Genomic DNA, 22,824 nt, shown 5'->3' with positions numbered 1-22,824 from the left:
CAGCAAGGCAGTTCCAATAAATTGTGCATGACACGACAGTGTAAACACGACCTGAACGTGAAATCAATGATGAATTTATCACATGATGTTGCAGATCTACTTTGTTGATATGGCAGAGATGCAGAGATTGCATTGCATCTCCGCCTGAACAGAAGGTGGCGTTGTGTGTCTCATTCTTTTTGGCTACCGCTCTTAAATATCAAGACGAAGAAGCTGAATCAACGAAGCAGGGATCGAGATTGGAGAGTGGGTGGGAGTCTCTGGGAATCCACATAGCTGCAAACTCTGTCCCGGAGCTTTATTAGCTCAAATCTGCCAGCCATGCAGTCTGACTAGCCCGGTCCAGGCACAGAAGACGAGCGGGATATATCAAGGTTTATGACACTATGGCGCTATGACAGGGATATATTAACCCTTCGGCTGTATTTGAGACTCAGGAATAATAACAACAACATCTGGCTAACAAGCTAACGAACAGCTGTCACCCCGGAAGGCCGCCGCGCCACCACACACCGGGCGGGGATCTAACTTTCTCTGTCCGGGTCTGGACTGAGACAACACAAAGGGGCTAGCCAATGATAAATCTGTGTTTATTCTTCATCGGTAAGAATGGAGTCCTCTTTGGGAATATGCGAGGAGGAGTGCTTGGCGATATCCTTTTTGAATCATGTCGGCTAACATTAGCTTTTTCAGAAAGTCAGCTAACTTCACGGAGTTATCTTACAATGGTGAACTCTAACCACTCTGTCAGCTGGTGAACTCATTCATTTTACAAACAGACTTGTTTTATAACTAAAGTTCACTTCTAATGAAACCAACCTATTAACTATTACTAATACTCCCATTAATACATAGCTAATTAAAGCTGCTTGGTCTATGACATCAGCCATGTTTGAGGTTTACCTGCTCTCACTAACAACCACTGACATGCTTTCTTTCTTTTCCTCACTGCCTATTGAATTTCCATTTTTATCACTTTAAAGCTGCTGTTGGTAGGTAATGGTGTAATTTTTTTTTTACTTTTTTATGCTGGGTTTGGAGAAAATGTCATAATACCCATTGGTACTCATTGGTAAGAGGAGTAATTTGAGATTATTGTGAAATCTCTGTGTTTTTCCAATGCCTCTGTATCAAGCAATGTTATTCTTCCCATCGTACCCATTATGACGAACCAATCAAAGCAAATCTCCAATCCTCTGTCCTGATTGGTTAAGGGGCAGCCTCTACTACATCCTCCAATTGGTCATGAGCCCAGCACTATCATGACTGCACACGTCGATCTGTGTTGGGGGGCAAAGAGGAAATCTGGTTGGGAGCATAGACTGTATAAATAATGGACGTAGTATCCGTGACGTCACCCATCTGTTCCTGAGTGCTGTTTGGAAGCCAATTGACAGCGGCAGCCATATTGGAAATGCGGAACTCAACCAGGCATAGTGTGACGTAAAGAGGCGGAGTTTGAGCCTCCTAGCCAACAGCTATGTGTTCCCATCCTGGAGTCAAGTCAGTCATGTCCTTATTTGGAAAAAAAAAAACTCTTCATCTTAATATCTTTTGAACCGTTGCGTTAGAAAAAATATCACCCGCCGTACCAATAGAGAAATTAGCTACTTAGAGCCAAGCCGTATTTTGTACCAGGCTGTAAACATGTTTATTAATGCTGCAAAGATCGTCTTTTTTGAATGGGTTAGGGTGGCATGTGGTTTCCGGTGTTTCTACAGCCAGCCTCAAACGGATTCTTGATGAATTCTAGATTATAACACTTCTGCATGGGCTTCATAGTTTGAGACTGAAGGTTGCCACTTGGTCCGGCACTATCATGACTGCACACGCCGATCTGTGTTGGTAGCAAGCGGCAACCTCGGGTCTAAAAATATGAGTCCAATGTGGAAGTGTTAAAAACTGCATGTTTAAACATGTTTACAGCCTGGTACAAAAGACAAGTGTAGTCTGGATAGCTCATTAACGCGGCAATTTGGAAGATATTGAGATTACGAGTCTTCCAATGAGAGGCACAGCTGACTTGATTGACAGGCGGGAACACTGTAGCTGTTGGCGAGGAGGCTCAAAGCCCGCCTCTTTACGTCACAATCGCTCGACAGCAGCAATATGGCTCAAACCGACGATTGGTCTCAAAACAGCGCTTCAGAAACAGATGGGTGACGTCACGGATACTATGTCCATATTTTTGCAGTCTATGGACTGCACACGCCAATCTGTGTTAGGGGGCTAAGAGGACATCTGGTTGGGAGGGATAGTGTTGACATTCGAAGTCCCTCTCTCTGAACAGATGTTTACTCTGTGACTACCAACAGCAGCTTTAATTCACCCTCTTACTTTTAATTCTCACTGCTTTTTCTTCACCGCTGATTGTCACCTCGGGGTATGCTCACTGACCACACTGAAGGCAAATGACAGTTGAAATTAGTGAACAATAATAATAATGATAATAATAATAACTAATTGCTTGGGATGTCCACGCATATGTCTCACCCTTCTTACAAAATAATTCCTTGATTGTGATGTTCACACTGTGAGAAGTGAGGAGCTGAGGGCTGGCAAGAAGGAGTCCAGACTACTGTCTCTTATAGAGCGCAGTGGTGAATTTATGTAAGTATTAGAGTACCTGATGATTTAACGTTTATGTAGTTTTTGTCAGGTATTAGGTAAACTAAGTGACTTTGAAAAACAAAGTTTAGCAACTAGCTCACTGCATTTTCTATAGAATCAATGCTTTTGGCACCTTTGGTAGATACTTAAATGTAGCATATCTGAATAGTCTTGCCTCCTTTTTTGGCAGGTCTCTTTATCTGACAATTGTTTTAAATGTCCTGCTGTTTTTAATTGTCATGGTCCTAACAAACAGCTACTTATAGACAAAATGAGGCTTTCCTAAATGCAAAGTAACTCGTATCAAGATAACTTGTAAAGACATATTTAGTGTATGAAATAATGTGTCTGTAAAAGGGTCACACTGAGTTAATGAGACACAGGGTGATTAAGATTGCACAGTTTTATTATTGAGATTAAGGTCCAGTTAGGGATCAGTATTACATAAGCATTACATTTCTTTTTCTTGGGCTGAATCTAACAAGGACTATTGGAGAATAAAATTAAATATTTGCATTTAGAGGTCAAGTCAAGTGTTTTTTATTGATTTAGTAGCACTGCATCTGAAACAAGAATTGTATGTAATAGTTTAAACAATGTTCAGTATCAAGTGTCTTGGGGCCTTACTGAACTCTACTAATCTCTGAATGCATCAGTGACTCTTCAGAGGACAGAAATTCAGCTTCAGGCCTGTGGTGCTCCAGTGATGTAGTTCAGTGTTACATAACAGGATTTTAACCCGGGTCTTGGCAGCCTCAGTGGTTTTTAGAAAGGGGATGTTGCGATTGACAGGAGTGGGTGTGTCAAACCATCAGTGTTGTGTGTGTTTGTAGCAGGTTGTAGGAGATCGCTCCTACCAGCATCAGCAGGCAGCTCACTTCCCATTAACCCAGAATTCCTCAACCCAGTCTCCTGGACTGTAATGAGACTCACATGGGCACACAAGCACCGTCCTCAGCTGACTACGTTAAAACCACTCGCACTAAGCTGCAGTCATGGATTTCAGGTGTTAGTTTGTGCTGTGCAGATAAAATCAAATTTAGCTGAAAGCCTGTCAAAGTGACTTGATGGGAGATAGTAGCATAAATCACAGCCAAGCCTGGATCAGTCAATCAGCCAGACAGTAAATTCTTATGAGAAACTGAAAACTGACAGTCATTGATCTGGTTTACATTGAAACTTTTTCAGTCATGTTCTCAAGGAAACACCTTCTACTCAGTGTGAGTCACTGTGAGCAAGGATGCACTTGTGACCATCAGAAAGTCCAGTTTTTCCTGTTTTGCATTTATTATTATTTTCCTTCAATGCATGCTTTTGCATTGTTTGCAGCTCATGCACATTCACCAATTGTGATAAAAGTGTTAAAACTACTCTTCTAAAGTTGAAGGTCAAGGCAGCACAATGTGGCTTGAAAGGCTCACAGTAGAATCCTTTAAAGCAACATGTCAAGTAAAAACCTCCATAGTGTAATCAACCTCATCAGTCATGTTTTTACTCAGAACTTCTGTATCATTAAGTGTTTGTCATAGGTTGTCCACCCTCGTGAGAAGGATACACTCTCAGTCATTGATCGTCATGTAGCTTTCAACATTAAGGGCTCTGTTTCTGATTCAGGGGATCTAAGAGTCCTGGATAGCTGAGTCATTTTCCTCTCTAACTGACTGACTGTGCAGTGAAGGGGAAACGTGGGCCGTGCCTGTTTGACCCTGGCTGTATTAGTCATCCATTGTTAGATGGTGAAAATCACCCCACCTACATTCACTCATAAAGCTGCCTATATTGACTATTCAAGAGCTTCCTCTTAATGAGCTTTACTTGCTACAGAGAAATGCCATCAGCAAAACTTGACTGAGGTCCAACATGTCTCCTTATTTATTGTGTTTGTCATTGCTTGCTCAAAGCTTTTGGCCTGAAAATCAAATTTCAGGAGACTGCTGCATGTGTGCATGTGCATGTGCATGTCAGACTTTATTAATCCCAAATTCACAGAACGTAATTCTAATAATACATTTAACTATCTACTGATATAATTAGGGATGCACGATATTGGATTTTTATTACCGATATCCGATATGCCAATACTTTACAACTCATTTAGCCGATTACAGATACCAATATTTTTTTCCGCACACCTAATTGCAGAGATCATCAATTCTCTTTTGTATTGGAATTAGCAAAATAAGAAAAATACTTAAAACTGCATATTTATTTATGACAATTGCTTTCAAACAGAATTCATATAAAAAGAAACATCCTACTTAAAACTTGGATGATGCTCTCCCTGAGACAATCATAACAAAACCCACAACCAGGGCAAATCTGGCCAATTTCACATTTGACCCAGTAGGTAAACCTAACCTCTATTCACAGGGAACATGTGAAAAGTGCAACTGTACAGCAATTAAACCCAAATTAAATAAAATGGTTTACTCTTTGACAGTAAATGTGCCTAAATCAGTCAGCTACATGTACCTTACAGACTGCTGCTTAAATTAAAATTTAACTTAAAACATGAGCCCAACATGTGTGCAGCAGCCCATTATCTTATTAGTTAATTATATCGGTGGATATCAGCGTGTTGGCCGATATCCGATAGTTTATTTTAAAGCCATTATTGGCCGATACTGATAATGTGCCGATAATATCGTGCACCCCTAGATATAATTACACCTGATGCTTTGCACCAGACAGGGTTTTAATTTTAAGTCAATGATTCTTACAAGCAAAAAAAGTGTATCAGACTTTGTTGATATGATGTAACTTTCTCACAAAGCGTAAGTGAAGTGGGACTCTGTGCTCATGTCTCATACAGATTAGGTGTTTTGGCGACTCCTGATGCTGTAGTGTCACGTCCAGTGGCTCAGCTGTCCATACCCATCAATGACAATTTTGAAATTGTAAGAGGTATGTCACTTTTTTTTATTTTATTTGTAGTTCTCTTTTTATTGAGATATCTTGTCATTATTACACTTTACAATACATCTTAAAACATTAATATTTCTTTATTTTTTAGTAAAACAAAATACGTATAAAGTAAATTAAAAAAAAATAAAAAATACACAAAAACAACAACCTGATAATAGGACGTTAACACATCTAGTGAGAATTTACCTTTTATGAAAATATAGATCCAAATATCTCAATTCTAAAATCACTTTTCTTTTTTAACTCATATAAATCAACTGGCCCTTCTTTAAAATTGCACTTTAAGGAACAGACATAAGCCAAGATACAGGACCAGAAGAAAAGTAAATAAATGTAATAATTAAAGTAAATAAAGTAAAATAAGAATTGTGATAATAATGACAGTGATAATAACATTCATAATACTGACAATATAACATACACAAACCATATGAATACCAATAACACTTTGAAATCTGTAGCAGTGAACCAAGGGGATGGTAGTTTGCATGTATCTTGTAAATTGTAATCTAGCTGTTGTTGTGTACTCGATCCATTTAACCAAAGCCTTTTTGAATTTATCCATTTCTAATCTACTCAAATAAGTCAGTTTTTCCATGGTATAAATTCTTTGCATTACTTCAGCTCAATCCTTGACCTAAGGTTTCTCTGTTGTAAGCCATTTCTGTGTTATGGCTTTTTTACTTGAAATTGGCATTACCCTAAACATATACTTATCTGTAAAGCCTGTAAGTTCTACTGTCATTTTTCCAAGATATAATAGTTCAAATGTAAGTGGAAGTTTAGTTCTCAGAATGAGGTATGTCACTTTTTAATATACAGTTTTAACATTGTGGGATGCAAAACATAATAAAATATGACTGCAAACTATTCCATGTTTTATGAACCTCACACCCTTTATAATCCTTATTCATGCAAGTGTCCCTGTTTACTCAGATGATAGCTTAGTGATGGAAATATTGACACTACAGGAAGCAGTCCTTGCATTTGGCTGCCAAATTTAAAAGTCAACAAAGGATACAGGAGCCAATAGAACTAATTTATAACAGGACTGGTTGACTCCCACAACAGACCTTTGAACTGCATGTGCAAACTTTTTTCTCTTTTGTTTCAGAAGCTGAAGAGGCTCTTCTTATAAACTTCTCAGCAGATCGTAAGTACTCTTTCCCTCGTTTCAGTCAAAGTGCATGCACCGTCTGCTTGTTTCTAATAGATAAGGAGAAAATATTTTGTTTTGACCCTTTGGGATAAAATTTGTAGTATTGTGGAAGCACAAGACGGCTTAAACAAGGCATGTATTACAACATAGCATCTATCCAATATGTAACATATTCAGAGCATGTCTTTTGGCAAATGTCTGTGTCCTTTATTTAGCAGCAGACGTTGGTCATGAGTTACCAGGGCTCCCTGAAAGAATGCCGGATTGTCTCATCATTAAATCACTTTGCTTTGTGTTCCAGACAGCCTGCATTTCTAATGTGATTCCCAAGTTTAAGACGTCCAACATTTCTAAATGTGTGTATGTGTGAATGTTTGCTGTTCCTCTCTCTGAAGCTTGTGTCCGGGTACGAATCAAAGGCGAGAAATCCCCAGAGCTGCTGCTGGAACTCCAGGATGATGAGCGGACTCAGACTTTCTTGGCCCAGGTGAAGAGTGCTCAGCAACAAGGTAAGACTCTGCTGTTTGTCAGCAGTCTAATCAGTTAGATGATGAATTATTTATTCAGTCATTTAACATTTATTCACTGAGGGTGGATTTCACTGCTTGCTGATTTCCTGTGTATGCTTGCCACACACACACAGGAGGATTTTTGAAATCGTATCCTCTGCTGTGAAAGCAGCCGGAAAGAACTGAAGCTTGGGCCATTATGCTCTCCTTTTTACTACGATCTTATCTTAGCCGCATTACTGACGTTCTTCAAATTAATGACCATAGCTCAACTCTGTCAATCTTGAAAACAACACATTTTTAAAAGCAGTAAATGCAAAAACTGCTGTGCAATGAGAAGTCAAATTAGAGTAAAAGTGGGACGTACTTCTAAAGAAAAGTGAAACAAGGAAATGCAATAAGAAAAAGATGCCTTTACCTTTTTATTTATAGGCATTGTAATAGTTTATCTGATTTCATATTCAAGATCAAATCTACTAACTTAAAAAGGCAAGCCTGGTTTGGCCCAGTGGTTAGATCTTCGCAGGTACAGAGGCTATAGTCCTCAAGCAGGTGGCCCAGGTTCGACACCAGCCTGCACCCCCTTTCCTGCATGTCACGTCCCATTCTTATCTTCTGGTTTCCTACTCTGTCCAACGTCCTGCCCTCTCCTATAAAACCATAAATTTCCAAAAGACAAAAAACAAAGCTGCTTTAGTATCATGCTGGAATAAACGTCGACTTATTACCAGAGTAAGAGTTGACAGCATTCAAAGTCAGGAGCATATATGTACTGCTTAATTTGTGTCTCAGATGTGTGATGTGTTTTCCTTTAGGTTATTAGAACTTTAGGTTATTCCTTTAGGTTATTAAAACTTTTTCAAGGGACATTGTTATGGAAAATAAATGTTCACACGGTACTCGAAATTTTCCATGCCTTGCGTTGCCTCACTTTTTTCCTGAAACTAAGGCCACTGAGATAAAATTAACTCGCACAACTTTACAAAGGGGGCGTATGAATCTGGAACTTCTTCTCTCACTTTATGGTGGGAAAGCAAACAACTTAGCCAACCTCAGAGTTGTTCACAGGAGCACACATTTGTAGATCTGTTTTGCTTTCTCTGTTGCTCAGAGAGGGACAGTTAAATATGTCCTCTAAAAACTCTTAAAAACTGATTAATGGGATTTTACAAGAAAGACAACGTGATGATCATACGGTGATAAAGGATATCAATTGGTCAGGGGAAAAAATCCACTATAGATTAGTGAGAGAGCTACTTTAATCCAAGAGTTTGTGTAGAATGTAAAAAAGGACATTTAGTTATTATTTCTAGATTCAGAACTCATCATCAAACTTCACTGGAACAAATATCAACTTCTTTTATTCACATTTTCTATCCTTTTAACTCTCCAATGTAGGAAGAACTACCAGTACTTCAGAGATACTCTGCCTCCTTATATCTACTTTAACAAATTACCTCCAGGCTAATTTCCTCTACTTCCAGTAGGGCCCAGTGCGTGTTACATTCAGTGTGGTCAGTTGAAACAGGGTGTGAATTCTCAAAATCTGAGTCAGATATTAAGTGATGCATACTAGCTTTAATGTTGAGTAGGAACCTATACTTGCTTCATTCTTTTCTAAAGTTTGAGATCATCCCTGAAAAGATGTTTGAGTATTGCTAGATATAGGCTTTCTTCTGACGTTGCTTTTTTTTTTGTTCAGTTGAATCAAAACGCAAAAAACCCAAAGCAATGGAGCCTCTTGCACCCACTGCCCTGAGAGGTCCAGTCCCAATCCCACCACAAAGAGTTAACAAGACTGCTAACTCTGTCAACTCTGGAGTCAATGCACCCAAATCTACCAGTGCACTGCCTCCCAATCTCAATAATGGTATGTTAACATTTCATACTAAAAAATATCCACTATAAAACAGATATACTACCATATTAAATCTTTGTCATCTTAGTTGTTTTTTGATGTTACATTGAATCCTCTACGTCTGAACTCTCTGTTTCTGAAATCCAGTTCAATCACTCGCCTCAGACTTCGGCTTTGAGGAGAACTTCAATAATGCTCTCAAAGTGGAGGAAAAGAAGAACCATCAGAATCGCATCGTCGCCTCTAGGGAGCCTCCTCCTGTCCCTCCTCTACCTCCTCGCAAAGCGTCCTACGCTCCATCCAGTCCTCTGCCTCCTCCTCCACCTGTCCCCAAAGACAGAGCTGCCTCCTTACAGGCCAAAGACAACTCCTTCACTGCTAACACCAAACCAGAGTAAATAAACCAGTCATGCACGGTGTCATACTTAGATTTTTCATTTTAACTACAATCCTGAGAAAAACGTCAGAATTCTGACTTTTTTCTCAGAATTCTGACGCTTTTCTCAGAATAATAATGATTTAAAAAAAAATTGAACTTTTGAACTTTTTTTTTTCCGGTGGCCCTAACCCTCTTCCATATTAAATATTTAAACGTTTTCTTAATACAAAATATTGCTTACTTTGAACAATATGTATTATTTTCTTTCCAGTAGTTACAGGTTCGGTTATGACCGCACAGACAGGCCCTCGTCTTGGTGTGACAGCCCAACCACAAACAGCATGAGACAGGCCATGTTTTCCAGCCAGGCCGGACAAAGAGAATACCTCATCAAACACCGCCTGGGGAAGAAAGAGAACGAGTATGTGGACATCCAGACCTTCAAGTAAGACCTTTTTTATTCAGTACATTTCTGCATTTGCACACATTATTGAAGCACGGTGCATAAAGCTCCTTTTTTGTTTTTTGCTTTAGGTTTTTCACGGGTACATGGAATGTAAATGGCCAGTCTCCTGACAGCAGCCTGGAGCCATGGCTCTGCTGTGACACAGAACCTCCTGATCTCTATGCTCTTGGGTCAGTGAGAATTTAATCACGATACTCTGACCTTCAAGTTGTATAAAATCACATCAATAAAGCAACTGTGTTTCTGTTCTCTAGTTTTCAAGAATTGGACCTGAGCACTGAAGCTTTCTTCTACATGGACTCATCTAAGGAGCAGGTGTGGGTGGAGGCTGTGGAGAGGAGCTTGCACCCTAAAGCCAAGTATAAAAGGGTGAGTAATAAGAAGAAAGAGAAAGGCAGAGTAGCTGTGCTGAGTAATAAATGCAATATGTGTGTAAAGGCAGGCATGTTGGAAAGTTGGGTTAGATCATATCTATGCATTTATAATTTTTTATTTACTTATGTCCTCAGGTTCGGATCATACGACTGGTTGGGATGATGCTTGTGGTCTTTGTTAAAAAGACTCTGAAGAATCACTTAAAAGAAGTGGCAGCAGAACATGTGGGAACAGGGATCATGGGGAAAATGGTTTGTTTACACTTAAACTTGACTCAATAAATAGCTAAATACACACATTATAATAAACAGCATTGGAATGAATGTTTGTTTTCTTGTCACTGAAGTTGCGGTGGAGTTTAGAGTCACCACTCTGACTGCCTGCTCTTTTGCATTTATTCTTTATTTCCCTGCAGGGGAACAAAGGTGGCGTGGCAGTGAGGTTCGTTTTCCACAACACCAGCTTCTGCATCGTAAACACTCATCTAGCGGCACACGTGGAAGACTTTGAGCGCCGCAACCAGGACTACAAAGACATTTGTGCCCGCATGACCTTCCACTTACTGGACTACCCTCCTCTCAGTATCGTCAAGCATGAGTGAGTTCCTCTATTACTCCAGAGTGAAAACATTGGTGTGCTGTTTTGTTCAATGCTAATAATCCTGTTCTTCTTTTAAAAGTTCTTGTTAATTACACTTAATCAGCGTCATTGTCAAGAGCAGCTTTGCAAACATAAGCTGCAGATGACAGTCCTCTTTTAGTGCTTGTGAGGATTATTATAAAACTCTTGCTGTGTGGTTGTTTTCAACTTTCTCTGTTTCCTTCTGTGTTTCAGTGTGGTTATCTGGCTCGGGGATTTAAACTACCGTCTGTTTATGTACGATGCTGGTGAGGTCAAACAGCTCATTGCTAAGAACGAGCTAAAGAAGCTGCAGGAGGTTGATCAGGTAAGAAACTGCACGCCATTATGGTGATTCTCCACACTGAAATTGTTCTATTGGTTCAAAAGCACGGACAAGTATTGACACACTTTTAGAAATGATGTTCAATCCAATCCATTTTATTTATATAGCACATTTTAAAAACAACACGGTTACCAAAGTGCTGCACAACAAATACAAACAGTAGAAATAAATAATAGTAAAATTTAAAATACAGTAAATTAAAAGACAAACAGAGACCAACACAAACTCTCATGCTGTATTAAAAGCGAGGGAGTAAAAATGAGTTTTAAGGCGTGATTTAAAAGTATCCAGGGTGGGGGCCATTTTGACTTGGGTGGGTAGTTAATTCCACAGTTTAGGAGCTACCACTGAAAAAGCTTGGTCACCCCCTTTCTTTTGTCGTCTTTTTGGCACGACAAGATGCATCTGATCAGCAGACCTCAGTGCTCTGGAGTGGGCATACATGTGTATGAGGTCAGAGATGTACTGAGGTGCCAGACCATTTAGTGACTTAAAAACAAACATTAAAATCTTCAAATTAGTTCTAAAATGGACAGGGAGCCAGTGGAGGGATGTGAGAATGGGGCTGATATGATCATGCTTGCGGGTTCCTGTTAAAAGGCCAGCAGCCACGTTTTGGACTACCTGTAAGTGAGTAAGGGAGGCCTGGTTAATGCCAGTGTAAAGGTCATTACAGTAGTCCAAACAGGTCGAGATAAAATAATTAATCAAGCGCTCAAAATCATTAAAAGATACAACAGATTTAATTTTGGATGAAAGTCTCAGATGATAAAAAATGTTGTTGATCATAAATAATTGTAAAAGAGGAAATGCTCTTTTGCTCCTTCTGTAATCTCCGTCTGTAATTAGCAACAGTTCCATCTGTAGCAGTTCTAGAAGTATTTCTTGAGTAATCTGTTGTGAAATGGGTCATTTTGACGCTAAGTAGGAAAATTTGGCGCTCTAATGAGACTGCTAAGCTGTTCCCTGTTAAGAATAAGCTTGTTACTATTGTTGTTTTCCTGTCCGTATGTAAACTTGACTGTGACATAACTGAAAGTCTTGATAAGTGGGGACTGGCAAGTATGTATGAGGTTTCCTGCAAATATTACAATCACACAGGTTGTTTTCTTTTAACGGTTAGTGATTGTATTCTGTCTCTTTCCCTGTGTTATCACTAAAAATTTTTCATTTTGCAGCTAAATATTCAAAGGCAGACAAAAAGAGCCTTCACAGACTTCATGGAGGGAGAGATCAACTTTATTCCCACGTATAAGTACGACCCCAAAACAGATCGCTGGGACTCAAGGTGATCCATTTCCTGCTCTTGTATCTTTTGTTTTGAATGATTAAATAAACTCACTCTGTTATTTCATTTCTATTGAAAACGTAATCCTCTGTTGGTTTTATTTCCTTTAAATCCTGATTAACTTTTTGCATGTGAGGAAGCTGTTCGCAGCGTTATCCTTACACTAACAGAGTCAGCAGAACTGTACGTGTCTGACGTCTGACCTCTAACTTTGTCTCTGAAACTGTGACTGTTTTTCTTGCAGTGGGAAGTGCCGTGTCCCGGCTTGGTGTGACAGAATCCTGTGGAGGGGCAACAATGTCAAGCAGCTGAAATACCGGAGTCACATGGAGCTGCAAACGAGTGACCACAAACCCGTCAGCTCCGTCTTTAGCGTCGGGGTTAGAGGCTTTGTTGTCAAATTAAAAAAAAAAACTGAAACACACTGATTTGGTTGACATGCAGTGTTTTTCTATAGTTTGTGACTTTGCTGTGATAAACACTTTTTTTATTGATAACAATGAATACATTGGATCTTGTGTTTGAAACAGGTTAAGGTGGTAAACGAGGAGCGTCACAAAAAAGTGTTTGAGGAGATCGTTCGGGCGATGGACAGAATGGAGAATGATTTCCTTCCATCTGTGTCTCTGAGCAGAAGAGAGGTAAACACACATGAACTCTTCCTAGTGAGAGTCTGTCTTGTATTTCTTTCTAATGGATTAATCTAAAGCACCAATGATTCACTGATCATCTAGTAAAACAGCCTGTGGTAATTTAACCTTTAGAATTAAAGTAATCCTTGAATTATGTGCCTCGCTCTCTTCATCCTACAGTTTGCATTTGAGAATGTGAAATTCCGGCAGCTTCAAAGAGAGCGCTTCATGATATCAAATGACGGGCAGGTCCCCTGTCACTTCGCCTTCATCCCCAAACTCAACGACTCGGTGTATTGCAAGCCTTGGCTCCGGGCCGAGCCCAGCGATGGATTCTTAGAACCGAGTAAGTCTGTTTTTGTTTTTTTTAATCTTCATAGCTCCCTATTTTTGGTCTCCCTTGCAGATTACAGTACGAGCTTTGTAGCACTAACACCCTTAAGCCCTCTTGTTCTAGTGGCTGCTTGGTGTGGTTATGTTTTTGTGATTGTTTATACCAGGGGTTCTCAAACTTTTTGGGGCCAGGGACCCCCCTCATAATTGTAACATCGATTAAGCACATGCTTGCTACCATTTGCACTCTTAGATGCATTTTGAACTATTTGTATTGTAAAACTTAGCAATCTAAATACTTCAGACCTGTTCCACAGTGATAAACAGAAAACACTTCACCATCTATGTTTTCTGGTGGATGTGTTCCTCTCTCTTTCACTGGAAAAAGTCTTTAGTTTTGTCCTTATATCCTGGGTGATCAGATGTCGCTTTAGCTTGGCTGGCTTCATAGCTTCGTTCGCTAGAACCTGAAGACACATGACGCATTTTGGTCTCCCATCACTGTTCTCAATAAAACCAAACTCTATATACCTGTCATCATATTGTCTTAATTTAGCTAGCTTGGGTTTAGCATCACTTGACAATATGAACTGATTCAGAAATGGCTCCATGCTTGCGAGGTAGTAAGCAAAGCTAAGTAGTAGCAGGAACAGTTGTGACCAGAGTGAAGTGTGTATGAATGATGTATTTATTTCATGGACCCCCACGCTATGGTTCGCGGACCCCACTTTCAGAACCACTGGTTTATACAGTGAATGTTTCATAGTTATTATTTTTGTTAAAAAACAAATGTCTTGAAAGAGAAATGATTGATCTATCATTCTTTTTTTATTCATCCTTTGGCTTATTGCCTCATATCGAAGGTCTATGACCCTGTGATAAATATTGGTGATAAACAAACAATAGATGCTTTAGCTTGGAATATCCCTTTAAACTCTGCAGTGAAGCCCTCTCCCTCTTATCTTCCCGAGCAGACGAGACCCTGGAAATCTATCTGGACGTGTATGTGAGTAAAGACTCGGTCACACTGCTGAACTCCGCAGAGGACTCCATAGAGGACATCTTGGTGCTCCATCTAGACCGTGGCAAGGACTACTTCATTACCATCTCTGGCAACTACCTGCCCAGCTGCTTCGGCACCTCGCTGGAGACTCTGTGCCGCATGAAGAAGCCAATCAGAGAAATCCCCATCACCAAGCTCATTGACCTGGTGAGGGAAATCTAGCCAAGCAGCCATCTAAGGGAAATGTAAATCAGAGCAGGTTTAAGTCTGCAGGCATGTTTCCCTCAGAGTAGTTGAAACTGTGATAGTTAAACAAACATAAATGTTCCTCAACAGAGCACAGTGTAGCCCACATTTTTTCCTCTTGCTGAAGCTATTCACTGCCTGAAACCTGAGAGGGGACGCGTGAGAGCATGTTCTCTCCCTCTGGGTAAACTCAGTCATTCTGGGAGGCTATATTTGGAGAGCTTAAAATGTCTCAACCTGTATATTTCTAGACAAGAGGGGGCAAGGGAATGAGGAAGTGGCAAAAACCCAGGCAAATACCTCCTTAAGAAGAGGAAAAATTTACTCAAATTTGGTCTGTATTAGTGCCTCACTTAAGAAGACTTCTCTGGTCTGAGCATGTTAATCTCTGTCTATCTATATTTCTATTTTTGACTGATTTGCCTTTGAAGAATAGAGCTGCTATTGTTTTCTTCTCCTTTACTTCTACTCAATCTGTTACATTTTCCTGCTGACTTGGTGATCGGTGATTCATGCTTGAACAATCCATGATCTCTCTTACTTTTCTAATTCTGTGTTTCTGAATCCAACTTTTTCCTGCACCTCTCTTGTTTCCCTTCATCGCCTCACCTTGCCTTGATCATTCATTTCCAACTCTTCACTCTCTGGTTGTGGGCTGACTTCTTGCTCAGGGAGAGGACAGCTTCACGGAGAAGGTAAAATATTAACGTTGATACCGATCAGCTATTCAAACAGTTGGGGTTGATATCACGTTGGTTACAAAACCTCTTTGATCAGATACCTGCTTTATGGCACTTTTATGATCTCACTTCCTCAATTGCTCATGTCATAAGAGGAAACTAGTTTGAGTCGTGATAGTCAGTCTTGTCAGGACAACAACAGAGAGCTTTTGAATCCTACATCCTGTTTATGTGACGTCGACCCTAAAAAACCATACACTGTGCACATAGATATCTAAAAATATTCTTTTATTTCAAAGTTGTTCAAATCTTGTCTGAAATGCAGAAATTAAATACTACAGGAACCTCATAACATACACAAACTGCGATGTTCTGCACCGCCTGCTCCACCTTTGGCACGGACACCGTTTCATCTCTGATACAACTCTGTTACTACCTTCACTTTTAACTCATCAGCTGAATACCACGCCCAACTTTTCTGCCTCTCAACCTTTAAACAGACAATGAGACATGACAGAGAAGTTACATTCTCAACTTGAACAAGCTGTTTGAAAGAGACTTCAGAAGGCGTCCTGCTTCAAAGTGATGATAAGCCTTGGTAAAGGACTGCCTTCATTTTCGCATTTATTGATAAGTCAGCTGAAGAGGTACAGGAAATTGGGAAATAGAGAGCCTCTGTGTGGGCCGCTTAGACCAGGGGTTCACAAACTTCTCGGCCCCTGTCCCCCAAAATATAGGTGCAAAAGACTTGCAACCCCCCTGCCCCTCAAAGTAATTTAATGTTGCTTCATTTAGCTGGTCTGCAGAAAATGACCCTACCTATATGAGCATGCGGATGTGTTTCCTGTGCTGTTATGAATTAACCTACTGCTACTGATGCTTTTGATAATTAACTGTTCACTAAACCTAAACTTAGGAGTCATCTGGCAAAAAGAAAGGCAGAAAATTCCTTACCTTTTCTATTCTAAAGGTTTTATTTCAAGTTTAGCTACTATTTTTGTCGATATTTTTTTACTATAATGTGTAAAATTTACATTTTGAATATCTTAAACTTTTTTTTTTGCATTTTTTCAGTATTTCTTAGTTCACCACAAGTTAACAAGTTATATGTAAGTAATACAAAACCAACAAAGAGAAGAAAAAATAAATCAATACAACAAAATACAAACATAATAATCATAATAAAGGAATAATCTTCATTAAAAGTACAAACAAAAAAAAGAAGATAATCATAAGGAAACAAGGTAAATAAACTAAAATGAATAACAATGATAATGTATATTTTTAGATAACTTACAAAAAACATTCTGGAAGACATCTCACGACCCCCCATTTGTGTCTCGTGACCCCCCAGGGGGTCCCGACCCACACTTTCGGAACCCCTGGCTTAGACCACCAGGCCACTGGTGCCCCAAGTAATCAGTAATTTAAGGCAAAAGCTCTGAAAGTCAGAGATGATTTTGGTACCGGATGAGCTGATAGACTTGACATCAAATGACACAAACAAGTCAGACCAAAGTAAATGTAGGCCTGATGGTTAAAAATGTTTTATTATGCACATATTAAATAGTTAAATGTATGCTAAGCCAACCAACTCTTAGCTCTAGATCCACACTCCATGTACAGACAGCAGTTAGATCTCACCTCTCATCTTGAAAATAAGCTTACCTCTGTAAGTATTGGGCTGTTTATTGAACATGCAGTCATTTTCAGACGCAATATTATGTACTGACGCTCTACATTTCAGAAAGCTGACAAAGGCAACAGTTTGTAAATTAAAGACGACCACATACCAGAACCTTCTAGTTTAGAAGTAATCTGTGGGTGCCGAACAGTCTCACAATAAATCTCCCCTGGCCCACTGAGGACAGGGTGAACCAGTCTAACAAACCAATAACACGATCACACTAAATCTCATTTCACAGCAGGTTGCCCCGTCTGCACAGCTCCCTCATTATCATGATTAAAGCTAATGAGAAGAAGTATTAAGGTCTGCTCGGTTAAGCTTTAACAGCCCAATGAAGCCAAACCAAGTCCCCTCTTTCTTATAACCTATTACTGATCAGTTAAACCAAATACCTTCAAGTGTTATACTCTGAAACTTCATTTTAAATGATCTCTGTTTTTCACATTGTCTCTTATTTAAAGCCTACTCCAGATACCCTGACATTTATCTGAAGCTTTACTAGCTTTGGATATTTTTGGAAGTGTTATGAGTCTCCGTGATTCCCTTGCTGAGAAAAATAAATGTAGTATCCAGGCCTTAAATGGTTCTCTTTCAAGTTTCCAGACCTTGAGGATTATCCTGACCTCGCTGCTGCCTGTACTCTACCTCTAATGGTTCACATGTCATGTGCAGTGGTTCTGGTAGTCTCTGTTAATCGTACAGTACAGAACAGTAATATTTATAAAGTATTGGTGTATTGTTACAGGAAACAATGTAATGTCTTTAAGTGCATTTCGACCAAGAGTACCGGGGTCTTTTAGTCCCCAGAACTACTTTACCCTGAACTAAAAGGTTCCTGTGCCCCCATTGTTGTCTCCGTTTCGACTACTGGGCTGAAGTCCCAGGTAGATTGTGCAAATCAGGCCAGTGATGTATGGAGAAAAAAAAATATTAAATAGTATTTTGAAATCTTAATAAATAACTAAACTAGAGTGCATTCCCAGGAGCTCCCTCTGTGTTTCAACAACTGTGTAAACTCCACAAACACTGTTACGTTCAGCCGAAAGTCCCAGGACCTTTGAAAAGTACTACCCCCAAAGCAGGGGCTTTTCAGGGGGATATTAACTACCCCTGAACTCAATTTAGACCCTGGTTCCTCTGGTCAAAACGCATGTAGTTCAGGGGTAAAGTTCCTGCGGTCGAAAAACGCTTTTTTCTCTGATTTGTGGTGTAAAACATAACAACAGTGTTATCTCTCATCAGGAAAGGTCAAAGGTGAGCTTCCTGATGGTGGATGGTGCAGGCACTGAGGACGTACCTCTAAAGATCCCCAAGGAGGTGTGGATTCTGGTCAACCACCTTTTCATCAAATCCTGTGATCAGGTGAGAACATTAATTGTTGAGGAGTGATGAAACTGTTAAACTGCTTTTATGTATGCATGACACAGCAACTATCTGTATTCATGCTATGAAGTCTTTTGGAGCCTGTTTACAATGTTCTGTCTGTGTCTGTACTGTCTGCTAGGAGGACTTGTTCCAGACTCCAGGCCTACAGGAGGAGCTGCAGAACATCATCGACTGTCTGGACATCAGCATCCCAGACACCATCGGTATCCTTTTTTATTGATACTAGTCCCGCAAACCATGACCACACCAAGAGCCCGTCCTGTGGTCAGTCAAATCTCAAATGACTGACGTTGTGTTTATCATGGTAATTGTAACAGAAATAACAAATTACGTCAGAAATCTTATTGAACTTGCCGGCTATGAATGTTCACAAAACAACAAGAGACGGATGTAAGAGCAGAGACTGGGTTCGGAAATGATCATGTCATTAGCACTAACAGGCACACACTGGACACCCCACTTTCTTCTTACCTTCCCTAACTGTTGATGCAGTCGGCTGTAACCACTCTGTCGCTGAGGCTCTGCTGATCTTCTTGGAAGCGTTGCCGGAGCCTGTGGTTTGTTACGAACTCTACCAGCGGTGCCTCGACTGCTCTCATGACAGCCGCCTCTGCAAACAGGTACAGCTTTGTTGTATAGAAAAGCTATAGAAGGTTGTTTTAGTTTAACATATCCTCAGGATTTCTTCATACTGCATGAAACAATGTGTTCAACTCATCTTTTTCCTCGTCTGACTCCCGACAGTTGATCTCCCAGCTGCCCCGAGCTCACCGCAATGTGTTCCGCTACTTAATGGCCTTTCTGAAGGAACTCCTCAAGCACTCGCACAACAACAACCTAACTGCCAGTCTCATAGGTATGACATCGATACATCCGGTCTTAATACTTATAGCTTCATAGCACATTGAATAACTGTTCTGGTCTTTCGTACCCTGCTATATCAGTCTTAATCTATCTGACAGGAGTGTTGTGAATGTAGCTCTGTATGTTGTTCTTTTATTATCCAGTGAGATGAATAATCAGGGCAATGGAAGCAGTTGTATCTTCAAGATACAACTTCTATACATATATAATTGTATTTAGTTCATTGAAATTCATTAAAAATAGTGCATTAGGGGCACTGGTGGCCAAGCGGTCTAAGCGCCCTGCATACAGAGGCTACAGTCCTCGTCGCAGGGGTCGCCGGTTCGATTCCTGACCGGTCGACCATTTCCTGCATGTCTTTCCCCACTCTCTACTCCCCACATTTACTGTCTCTCTTCAGCTGTCCTATCAAACAAAGGCAAAGGGCCAAAAATATAACTTTTAAAAAAAAATTAAAAAATAGTGCATTTTAAGAGAAAATAAACACATATTTGGGCCAGAGAAGTCAACATAATCTAGAACTGAGACTTCTTTGATAATCCCTGAATCCCCTGAAATGCTGTGCCAAAAGTTATGGAAACATTTTAGCACAAAAATGTATCTATTTATTGTAAAAGTTTTAAAAAATTTGTCAGTTCCTTCTAAATATCATGCCATATATCAAAAGCCTGCTAAATTGACATGACTGTTTTTAAGGCACAAGTGTTTTTAAAAACACAGGACGTGGCACTTTGTTATAGCCCTTTTCCACTACACAGTTCCAGCCCTACTCGACTCGACTCAACTTGACTCGGCTCAACTCGACTCGGTTTGGGTTTCTTTTCCACCAGCCCGAGTACCGATGGTTCCAACTCACGGTGGGCGGGTCGTCATAACACAGCTGCGCGAAACTGCGTTCACATCATTTTGAACGCGACACAAACACCACAATCACAAACAATGGAGGACATGGCATTGGTGTACTTGCTGCTCGGTCTGTGACGACATTCTCTGACCAATCAGTGGCCATCAGTCCGTCAACGTCACCTTTTAGTATCAGGTCAGCTCGCTTGGAACCAGAGCAGAGCAGGTACGAAAAACTGTATCTGACACGAGGTACCGCGCCCCTGGAAACGCAACACAAACCGAGTAGAGTCGAGTCAAGTCGAGTAGAGTAGGGCTAAGACGGGCTGTTGGAAAAGGGTCATTCGTCTTCTGTTAGTTTTTCTAAACCTTCTCGTCCTCATCTTGTATTTCAGCGACACTCTTTGCCAGCCTCCTCATCCGACCCCCTCCCAACCTGGTCGGAAGACAGTCACAACACGAGCGACAGAAAGCCATCGACTTCATCCTGGGTTTCCTCATGGCAGGAGACGAGGACTAACTGAGGTGTCTGAAGACTGGAGTCAGGTTTTAGCGTTCACTTCCCAGCCTGATTTCCTGATGGGGAAAAACTATCCCGGACCTGTGGGACGCTGTGTTACATGATCCACTTGGTATTTCTATCATCACTTGGAGACCAGTGCAGCTTCCTTTGCACCCTACCTTCACAAACACTCATGTTAGATTAAGACTTTCATCAGAGCTATGATGCTTTTACAGAGTGTCATATCTTCAGTTGTTTCACAGTTCAACTACTTGCTGGACTTGGAAAGCACTTTGGGGAGGTTTGAACTGATGCCTCTGCGCTTTCTGATGACCTGAAGGCCTCCTGTCCTCTTCTGACCCTTCATGTCGTCGGTGCTCATGCCAAAATAAGCCCTGGACAGTGAGTGGTGTGAATGTGTAAACACTATGTTCCCCTAGGTAACAGGCAGGAGACTCTATTACACTAAAAGAAAGGAACGTTTAAAGAAGTAGACTGAATAAAAGTATACTGTTTAAACCATTGAATAGTTTAAAGTGGGATAATCAAGGAAACCTATATACTAAGAATGTTTAAGCTTAGGATAAAATATGACAATCCTCTATTCTGCAGCATTTTAACTGAGGGGTCAGTGTTAAGAAATGTGGATTCTTTGTTACCATATCCTCTGTATTTTAACTGTTATTTATATTTTTCATCTGAACAGTCGGCTTTATTTTCAGCACCTCATTGGTTTTTACTTTTTTCACTGGAAACATTGATCACTTGATTTTTTATCATCCTGTCCTAGAAGAGTCTCGTGTCGTGAAGGTTTGCTGTGTTTTGTGTAACTTCCGCCATGAGCCTTATATCTTGTTTTGCAAGTTTCCTCTTGAGTTACAAAACAAGTCTGTTAACACACTAACTTCCTGGTCCACCAGAATGGAGTGAAGAGTCGCCCTCTGTGCTCTCCTTAATGTCTTAAATGGTGTAAATAATGTCTGTTTCCCTGTTTCCTGGATATTTGACTGTTGGTATGGTGGTGAAAATCTGTGATGGTGTCTGCTGTTTGTCATGAAGATGGTACTGTTAATGTCTGTGTTTGTTTACTCATCTTTTTTTTTCATTTCTGACACAAACTTAAGCTTGTTATTTGTTATTTTAGGCCTCTGTGCTGCCAAGACACAGCCACTCTGTTCCTCATTTTAAATGCAGATGATAAAACTCTAGTTTTAAGTGATGCAGCGTTTCCTGGATGCAGCTTTAGGAAGGCTTAATGGCTCATTAATCTGCAGGATGCAGCCCATCTTTGTGCACCTTTCTCATTAGTGCCACCAAGGATTTGTTTCTGAAGTCACTGTTGCATAACAAGGCTGTGTAAATAAGGAACTTCTGCGCAGTGTATAATGAACACTATTTCCTCTTCTTTTACCCAGGAGATGTTAACATTGGCTTTCCATGTGAACAAAGTATGGCATTAATTCTCTCTGCTTCAGTATCTCCTGTAATGAAAGGATGCAAGAAACTCCAGAATAGCTCATATGTGGAGACAATGTCACAACACTGACAATCATGGCACTTATATAAACACATTCTGGGCTGAAGCGACTCTATTCTTGTGTAGTAGGAACACTTTGTTGTTATTCTGAATTGGGAGAACCATTTTACAACAGCCGTTAATTTCTCACTCTGTCTTTGGAAATACCGGCATCATCATGTCAAATACAAAATCAATATAGTAAATAACTTGATTGTAATCAGTCTTACACCACTGTACCAGCTGACATCTTTGTGCAGACTCATTGTACTTAAGTTTTCAGTTTTGTCACACTCAGTTCATTATGTTACGGTACATTTAAAGGTATGCAAAGAAACACTTGCACCTGTTTTCATCCTTCAGATTTTGTTTCTGATGCTTTTAATTTATTTAACAGAAATAAAACCATGTATAAACCTGTTCTGCTTTCAACACCTCCTCTTTGGAAAAACGCCTGCAAGCCCTGTTGTTGTCTTCTTATTTACAACAAAAACAAGAATGGCACACTGTTTGTTTCTGGCTCACTCTTCAGGTACATATGAAATCATCTCATGCTGATGTTCACACTATAATTAGACGACTCCATGGCCTGTGAGAGA

General features: G+C 40.1%; 1 protein-coding gene across 1 annotated transcript; it reads left to right on the top strand.

Annotated features, from left to right (window-relative positions):
- The first annotated feature begins 206 nt into the window (after nucleotides 1–206).
- On the top strand, nucleotides 207–22,645 carry ocrl (OCRL inositol polyphosphate-5-phosphatase). Its single transcript, XM_034689781.1, has 23 exons — nucleotides 207–651; nucleotides 2,531–2,610; nucleotides 5,423–5,514; nucleotides 6,650–6,688; nucleotides 7,090–7,203; nucleotides 8,906–9,073; nucleotides 9,209–9,455; nucleotides 9,712–9,885; nucleotides 9,975–10,076; nucleotides 10,161–10,275; nucleotides 10,416–10,532; nucleotides 10,697–10,878; nucleotides 11,116–11,227; nucleotides 12,424–12,533; nucleotides 12,778–12,913; nucleotides 13,064–13,174; nucleotides 13,346–13,511; nucleotides 14,473–14,708; nucleotides 18,357–18,476; nucleotides 18,619–18,703; nucleotides 18,993–19,120; nucleotides 19,245–19,356; nucleotides 20,603–22,645. The coding sequence occupies exons 1-23, from the start codon at nucleotides 610–612 to the stop codon at nucleotides 20,725–20,727; spliced, it is 2,913 nt and encodes a 970-aa protein (XP_034545672.1). The 5' UTR covers nucleotides 207–609; the 3' UTR covers nucleotides 20,728–22,645.
- Nucleotides 22,646–22,824: the final 179 nt, after the last annotated feature.

This window comes from Notolabrus celidotus, chromosome 8 (genome assembly GCF_009762535.1).
Source record: "Notolabrus celidotus isolate fNotCel1 chromosome 8, fNotCel1.pri, whole genome shotgun sequence".
In the NCBI taxonomy this organism is placed as follows: Eukaryota; Metazoa; Chordata; class Actinopteri; order Labriformes; family Labridae; genus Notolabrus; species Notolabrus celidotus.
This window is presented reverse-complemented; position numbering and strand designations above follow the sequence as displayed.